The sequence below is a fragment of the Lontra canadensis genome, unplaced genomic scaffold (genome assembly GCF_010015895.1).
Source record: "Lontra canadensis isolate GAN:19392208 unplaced genomic scaffold, GSC_riverotter_1.0 scaffold127, whole genome shotgun sequence".
Taxonomy (NCBI): Eukaryota; Metazoa; Chordata; class Mammalia; order Carnivora; family Mustelidae; genus Lontra; species Lontra canadensis.
This window is the reverse complement of record NW_022631121.1, coordinates 2,380,281-2,388,980: the sequence shown is the minus strand read 5'-3', so window position 1 is coordinate 2,388,980 and position 8,700 is coordinate 2,380,281. Positions and strand designations below refer to the sequence as shown.

The 8,700-nt window shown below is 49.0% G+C and overlaps 1 protein-coding gene across 1 annotated transcript in view; it reads right to left on the bottom strand.

Moving 5' to 3' along the window:
• Positions 1-3,666: 3,666 nt before the first annotated feature.
• The window catches only part of POLA1 (DNA polymerase alpha 1, catalytic subunit), a 302,148-nt gene continuing 297,114 nt past the window's right edge, over positions 3,667-8,700 (bottom strand). The window contains exon 37 of the mRNA XM_032842292.1: positions 3,667-3,985. Coding sequence (XP_032698183.1) covers positions 3,843-3,985 — 143 coding nt within the window. The 3' untranslated portion in view covers positions 3,667-3,842. The remainder of the gene's footprint in view (positions 3,986-8,700) is intronic.

The window sequence follows — 8,700 nt, the reverse complement described above, 5'->3', positions numbered from 1 at the left end:
TTGTCTGCTGCTTTGCTCAACAACACCATTCTGATCAAAAGAAAAGCAATAAAGCTTAGCATAACAAAACGAAACCTACTTATTAGCTTAGTGGTTAAATTAATGCAGAGCCGCTGCTATTCAAAACCAAGGTTTGAAAACAGCCTCCAACAACCTGATAATGCTGCCTTCGGGATGAAGGAATTTTAATCTGAAATTTGAGGCTGGCTCAGATGAGTTAATCTATTAAACTGCTATAAGGAAGCTCCACGGCAAAGCGTTCAATTAAGAAATATTTAGGTGAGGGGAGAGAGAATGAGGGAGACAGAGAGAGAGAGGGAGAGGGAGAGAGACAGAGAGACAGAGAGAGGGAGAGGAGGGAGGGAGGGAAAGCAAGGTGGCTTTAAGTTTGGGATGGGAGCACGGAATGGAGGGGCTAGGGGAGTCTGACCAGAGGGTCTGGGGCTTGGTGTGTTTTTCTTAAGACCCTGACACAAGATGGGGAGGTGTGTTTCTGGAGTTTCCTTTATCTTTGCATCTCCTGCCAAACGAATTCAAATGCTGCGATGGGAAAGGCATGTTGATGTGCGCATGTGTTGGAGGTTAAGAGGTGGGGATGGGCACGAGAAGGGGGCGGTGGCGAAGGGCAGTGAATTCATCCCCGTTCCACATCCCCTCCCGAACCCCCATCTGGGAACTTTGATAAGCCCCCAAGTCTTGGGGAACAGTCACAAGATTAACTCCGTCTGTTTCCTGGACAAATTAAAATCTTGAGCATGATCTCTGAAGGTTTTTCGACTTCTGGCCTCCCTTCTGCCCCCTTTAAATGAAGGAGAGCTGCCGGGTAGCCAGCGGTGTCCCAGACAGATGTGCGCCCTGTGGGCAGATCCTATTGCTTCTGTCCAACAGGAGAGGTGCCCTTCTTAGAGGCGTGGGACCCTGAGAGAAGCAGGGTGCTTTTAGGGTACCGTTTCCCAACTGACCCAGATAAAAGTCAGCCCAGAGGTTTAGTCTGGCCCAGTGTTCAAAATTTTATTTAAAAAAAAATTGGTTGCCAAGGCTTCAAAATTGAGCCTCTCTACGGAATATCAGGATTCCTGGCTTCTCTTGAAAACCGGATCATGGGGCCACCCTGGGCTCCAGGCCTTCCAGCACCACCGAGTACCCTCTGCCCTCTTTGGACAGGACATGCCCACTCTGGTCCACCACAGTCCCTGCCATTCTGGCATGTGAGCCCGGCTCGTTTCAGCTGCTCAGTGTTAGCATTGAGCTTAAGATCCTCGCCCAGCAGCCTGTGGTGGAGACATGTAGGTAGGCTCCTCCTTGCAAAGAAGTGGGTGGCATTTCTGCACCCATCCCACCCACTGCCCTACCAACTGACAAAAATCAAGGGGTAGAAACCTTTCTCAGAGAAGAGTGAGTGCTAGTGAAAAGTGAGTGCTTCTCTGGTGTTCTAATAGAGTCACTGGAATTCTTAATCAAAGTTGCAGTTTCGCTTTTCTGTAAAATTCTGGCCTCTCTATGTGCCTCCCAGAAAAGCCCCTCCACTAACCTGGAGTTCCACATCTGAACAGGAAAGCATCTATGGCGGGGCGCCTGGCTGGCTCAGTGGGTTAAGCGGCTGCCTTTGGCTCGGCTTGGGTCATGATCCCTGGGGGTCCTGGGATCCAGCAGCAGCAACCGCGCCGCACTCCCAGGCTGGGATCCCTGTTCAGCGGGGAGCCTGCTTCTCCCTCTCCCTCTGTCCCTTCACCCACTTGTTCTTTCTCTTTCTCAAGTGAATGGATAAAATCTTTTGAGAGAGAGAGAGAGAGAGAGAAAGCATCTATGGCTCCATTAGCTATTCTTGGGCCTGGGCCATGCTGGCTGTAACTTTCTCTAGCCTTGCTACAGAGGCGGGTCTTGACCTCACGGTGCTTGCCCGCTAGATGCAGAGACAAGAAACAGAGTGGTAAGAAGTTATTTGAGCATCTTGGAGTTTCTTGATGACCAAGTTCAGGATAACTCTCTGTTTGTATTTACCATAAACCCAGGTTCCAGAAACCAAGGAAAAGGTGCCTTCTCTTCAGAAAGCAGTGTGGAGGCATGGGCTCCAGAAACACACACTGGAGAACCATCTCCAGAACCTTATGTGACAGAAACAATGAAGACCACACTTACTCCCCCACCTTTGCCGAAGCAATGTGGCTGCTCCCACTTGTGACCGGCTGCAGAGCCTGAGGTGCGGAGGCATTCGCTAATTAAGCGACGGGGCCCTACACCCAAAGTGTCTCTGCTTGGAACCTCTGTCTCTTATACAGAGGACAACGTGAAGGAGAGAAAAGAGAAAGCAAAGCAATACAGAAGAGGGTATCATCTCCACTGTTTTCACAAGGGGATTCACTAGTGTCTGTGCTGAGCGACCTTTCTCCTGTGAGGGGCCTTTTTCCCGAGAGCCACTGGGTCTCGTTCTCCAAAAATAGATACCAGTGGGCTCTTGCCTTAGCTCTCTGGCTGTCCAAGTCAGCAAAGCACATGAGAAGCCTTAGTTCATCTCTTAAATGACCCGAGGTCCACAGGAATTCTCCCAAATGCTACTTGGAACATTTGGACATACATCACTTGGGCATCTCAGAGCTGATTTCGAACCGGGCTGAGGTTTGGGAAGGCGATGGCCTCCAGTCATCCCTTACTCCTGGCTGCCGCCTCTAGCGAACATTTTGCACCTGATAGATTCACTGCAACTGCTTTCCTTTCAGAAAACTTTATTTAAGCAGGGGATGGGGAGAGGGGATGGAAGCACAACATATTTTTCTTATAGAAAAACAGGTAGACATTTAAAAAAATACATAGCACAGTGTACAGGGGAAATAGATTCTGTTAGTATAATCTCACAAATCCTGTGAGAATGGAAAGACTGCTATATTGAAATACATTTGGCTTCCGGCAAAGAGGCACCACTGTGAAGAAACGAAAGGGGAAAAAAAAAAGCAAAACAGAAAAAAACCAAAACAGCACCGGGGCTAATTAGCCAAACCTCCTCCCAATTTCTTCTGAACACAACACGACGATACTTTCCCCAGCCTCTACACATTTTAAAGGAAATGTTATAGGATATCAAATTGTTTTAGATGTGTTTTCCTACTATATAAACCTTACCTGGACTTTCTACTTAAGGGGGAAAAGAAGGAATGTGAGTGTGAAACACCTGCCCGGTACGGGTGTGCACGTGCGGCTCTGGGCCAACTGAATCAACAAGTAAGCTCTGTTTAATCTATTTAGTCAACGCAAGGCTTCTCCCTCTCCCCCTCGGCTACCTATATAAAAGACGAGACTGAAAAGGGCAGCCGCTCCTGGAGCCCGCGGCTGGGGCAACAGCCGGGTTCAGACTAGGTTTAATTGGCGTGTGAAAAGGCAAAATGTTAGCGCTCCTACCAGGCTTCGCAACTCCCTCTCTCTGGGGGCACCTCTGCTCAAGGCCCTGAGGCAAAGCCTGGGGTCCCCTGCATTCCAGCCACTCTCAATTGATTTCTCGTCCCTCGCCAGCCCGTTCCCTCGAAATCCAGTCCTAAATACGAAGCGGCCAGCTCTTCAGCCACTCTGCAGTGCGCTCGAGGCTGTGTTTCAGTAGTTGGGGTCACACTACGACAGGAAGGCTCTTCCGACGTGCTCCGACGCTTGGCAGGCGAACGCGTGGCGGTCCCCAGTCTCCCAGTCCCCGTCAGTAATGCCCCTCCCAAGCCCCATGCGCACAAACAGGAGACGCGGTGGTCCTACAGGAGACGTGATGGCCGAGAAGCAGGAGGGTCCGGCGGAGGTGGTGCAGTGGCCAGGAAGCCGGGTGTCCGTCTTCACCCCCCCAGGCTGCCCCTTCTGGGGCGCCCTCAAGGCCTCACGGCGCAGTCAGCGAAGAGTTTGCTGAGGTTCACTTCCGAGTAGCTACTTCGGGCCAAGAACTGCTCTGCAGTGTTCTTGAGTTTTTGGTAGTCCTGACGAACTTTGGGGGTAAAAAACTTCTTCCACTTATCTAAAAAGAAATAAAAATAAAAGGTTTACAAGTCTCAGAGGTAGCGTCTTTAAAGACCATTGAGTATTTACTGATCAAGCACTAGAGAAGAGAGCGTGGATTCGGTTTGCAGTTCCGTGTCTCAGATGTCCTCATGGTCCCGTGGCTGGTCTACACTCGGGGCCAGTCCCATGCGGGGGGTGGGTGAGACCCCTAGATTCCTCTGTGGGAGCCTTTCTTCCTCTGCCCTGCCTGCCACTGCTCACCACCCAGCTGACACAGCGCCCTGTGGGACAGGCAGGTTCCCGCTCTAGTGATGCGAGCCGCAGGCGCAGGCCGGGCTGCCAAGGTGAAGCCCGCCCCCGGCCAGCACTCCCACGGCGCTGTCCAGCGCACGCGCGCAACTGTGTGCGAGGTGTGGACGCGGCAGCAAAGACTTGGTCTCGAAGGAAGCCAGAGCCTCCTGGAGCTAAGTCCCTGGAGCAGTTGGGCCTAGTTGACTTTCAGGCCCTTCGGTCTGTGTCCCTCTGCAACACAAAACGCCTCTGTTGACAGAGGTAAGGGGTAGGCTGTCCAGAGAGCACCTGTCCATTGGTAAGATTCCTTCTTCTTCTTTGTCCACACTGTATGTCTGTGAACTCTGGGTATGCAGCAGCCGGTCCTCTGTCTCCTGCCGCTGTTACCCATTCATCTCTGGCCTTCCCATTCTGAGAAGGGCTCTACCAGCCAGAGAGGAGAGGCTTCCTTTCCTTCCCCAGAGCCTGCTACCTCTGCCCTTGGTTCGTTTAAAGGAACAGTAAGGGCTGAGACACCGAGGTCTGATCTTTTGAGGATAAGGGTGATTCCTAGGGGAGGCGCCCTTCCCGGATGCTTTAGATGACACAGTGTTAGTTCAGAGCTGCGCAGGAACCCCGTAAGGTGTTTGGAAAGGCCCACATTTATTTATTTATTTATTTATTTTGGATCCCCATTTGCTGGCTGAAGGTGGGTGGTTAAGTCACTTGCCCCGAGTCACACAGCTGGAAATCTGGGATGAAAAAATGCAAGCCCAGGTATCCAGAAGCCCGAGTCCACACTGGGGAGGACAGGCTCACCTGTGCGCCGCCCTCACCCTACCCTGCGTGCCGGCGCCCAGAATGAGACGCGCAGGCCCCCAGATGCTGGCCTGTGCCAAGTCAGGCTGCCCAGTGCCCCGGAATAGGAAAGTATCAGGAAGGAAACACGGAAGGGAGTGCACATCGACCACAAAAAGAAAAACCCCACTGCAACAACAGAGCAACACTGAAACCTACAAAACACCGAGAAAACTAAAGCTGGGTCTCCAGATTTTTGTTCCTTAGCTACAAGTTCGCATTTGTTCTCTGCAACCTTTTCTAAATTACATCAATTGCCTTTCAAGAAACAACAACAAGAAGTTTTGTGGCGAGGATTTAAATGCCCAATGGGGATGGAAAAAGAGGGGCGAGGAGCAAGCAAGAGAGGGAGGCGCTGGCAGCCGACTACAGAAAGACACTTTGAAAGTTCTAATTATCGGAGTCTGGGAATCTGCCACAATGGCCCCGAGCGGTGGCGGCCGCCTCCCCGCAGGCCAGAGCGGCGGCCCGCGCCCCGTGCATGTGAATGACACACGCGCGCAGGTGCTGACTGGGGTGCACATTTCAGGAGCCGCTGGAATCTGGGGCAGGGGAGGAAGGGAGAGGGCCTCGCTCCTGATGTGTTTACCTCCTCTGCTGATGGGATATTGACTTTTCCCACCAGGTTGGTTAGAAAGGGGACTATTTACGCTGCCACACAGCAGAGTTAGAATGACAACCAGTGTCACTCGGTGCTCTTCTTCAGAAAAGATGAGTGTGACCGCCAGCATATCCCATAGCTGGTCAATACAGCTGAGGCACCACTGCACGCCAGTTGGACATGCAGATAAAAGCTCCCACTTGCTTCCCCAGTGAGAATTTAATCAATAACATATGGAAGGTCTTCTAGGAAACAGAACTGCACGAGCTGGCACAGGCGTGCCAGAGCGGGGAGCAGGGGGGGAGGGAGGGCTCACCCCTTCTTTGTGTTTATTCTTGCCCCCTTCAGGCACCTAGGCCCCCTACATTAGGCTTCGCATGAAACTGCTCTCTTGTTTCCTTTACTGCTACGCCACCGTAGAACTCAAGGGAAAATACCAGTGTTAAATGGTGGAAACCAGTTAATGTGGCTAGGAGCACGTGATTCCTTCTCCCTGCTCTGGTTTTGGGAGTCGGTAAAGAGGCCACTGACACAGGCACCGCAGGTCAGGCACCCAATGACAACAACTGTTAAGAGATTCCAAAAGGCCATCCGGCAAGGGGCTGGGAAGACCAGCCCAGCCCGGTCCACAGTGATGCCAGGGGCCGGGGCTGTTGCTGTCAGCAACCAGCGTGGAAAAATCCAAACTTCGTCAACTGGGGAAGGAAATGCTCTTCCTACACTCAGGTGCATCAGTGAAATCAACTCCAGTGGCCTCAACTATCACCTGGAAATCACTCATCTTAGTACCCCAGTGAAGCAAATCTTCTTTTCCTGGGAATAACCTTTGAGGAACGCGTATCTGCAGCTTCCCGGGCTTTCTACATGCTGACTCCTTAGAGTCATATACTGGTTATCAGAAACATCCTGTCCCCAACCCTTATGAAAACAGTGAAAAACAAGGTAGCCTAGACATTAACTATTGACAGTATTTTATCAGATACTAAAATGAACTGCTAATTTAAAAGGTGGTTTCTACTGATTAGAATAAAAAACCTCATCATCAGGCAAGTTACACTGTTTTCTACACGGGATGAACTAAACCATCACCTGCAGGTTGAACCTGTCTTAAATATTTTATTTAGAAGTAACAGATCCAAGCAAACATTAGAACTGTTTGATCAAATGGGAGTATTTTCCCATGGAAGGAAAGCATCTCCACTTCAGAGATTTTATTTCCGTATCAGTAAACCAAAAATCTCTTTCAGCTGTACTCTTTGTAAGAATCCCCTTTGGACTTAAGGAAACACATTCAACTAGAAACCACGAGGCAAAGACATTTTAACATCGCCTACTGGTTATTTTATTTTAATTAAGGCAGGCTTAGGCACACAGGCAGCAGCCGTCTCTGTTCTGAATGTCTGTTTCATTTATTTCCGTGCAAAGGTATCAAACAACAGTCAGTTATAATTGATTCTGTCAGGTGTTATACAGTCAGTCATAATTGTCTCTGTGTAGAGGTGTGTCAATTTACTATATCTGAATTAAATATTCTGTCAATTATGAAATCAGGTAATAATTTCAGTCAGTTTTTTAATTGCACGGCTTCCCACCATACAGTTCTCTGCTTTCCCACCGTTTCTAATCCATAGCCTCCCTCTCTCAATGCAACGTGAGCTTTGCCTCAAGGGGTGGAATGCCGGAAGCTTTAGGAATTCTGAAAGAAAGCCACTTTATGATTTAAAACCACCCAAACTATAGAAAACTGCTGGAGCCTCTGGCCTGGCTGGCTCTGTCCTGAATATCAATCAATAACCGGGTCTGGGCAATGCACAGTATCTGAAAGATCTTAAGAGATAATCCATGTTTCAAAGACAAATGCATTCGGGCCCCCAATCAGCTAACAAGTATATAAACACTTCTCAAAATAAGAAATAAAAACCATCATCTTCCATTCAGTTCTTTAGAAACAAATTCACAAGGCACAGTGCCAGGCACACTCCGCGTACAAGGCATTTACTGACTGAACAACGCCTCGAGGTCCAAGTCTCGTCTGGAAATCACATGGTAGACGCTCCCAGATTTCTAAGGGCTGAGGAGTCTGTTAGTCCACTCTCCAGCTCCATTCCTACTTATAAATAATTATCTCCAGTTTTCTTTTTTGCTTCTTTTTTTGTTGATACCAAAATACAGCCTTCAAACGGAATAAAATATCCATGGTTTAGCTCAAGTACTCTACTAGGCTGATGGGACAAGTATTTAGAAGTGTGATTATAATTCTCTCCATCACTGGTCTGGTTCGTGTTCAATAAACACGGGCTCGCGGCAGCCTGGCGGCGGTGCTACAGGGCCCCACCACCAGGAAGGGCTGGTCAGTGCAAGTGTGGGAAAGAGCAGAGGGTAATGGGAGAAGGGAGGAGACAGGGGGAGCCCATGTAAAGAAATCCACTTCCACAGTGAAAAAGAGAAAGGGAGAGTCGCGCCCCTCACCATGTTTCAGTGGAGAAAGAGTCACCTTGAAAGAGATCAAAAATTTCCTTTCAACTGGATGAAGTGATTCTATCAGGGTTGGGTTTGGGGTGTTTGTATTTGTCATGTCGGAAGAAAATTGCCCATGCAGCCCCCTTGCTGAGGTTATAAAAAGTACTGTCAACCACACTGGACAGAATTTTTTTTGGGGGGGGGGTGCAGAGAGGGGGAAAAAACACATTGTGCAGGATCATTAAGCACTGTTGTATAAATAAAGTTAGAAGATCAAACGAAAGAGGGGACTCGGGTTAAATGCTGGAAGACAAGCTTAAATAAAGTTCTAAGAAAAAAGCAAGGCACGCTGTAATTCCAAGAACCTATTACTTCAGACAATTTACTTCAAAAAATAAAATCAGAATGGTAAATGATTACCCAAAAGCAATCATGTCATCATCACTGAGAGATGGAATAAAATAATTTTTTGTGAAGTGGCTGAATGAGAGCAACTTAAAAGCCACGGAGCCTGTCAGAAGCACATTATTTCTTTTTACACC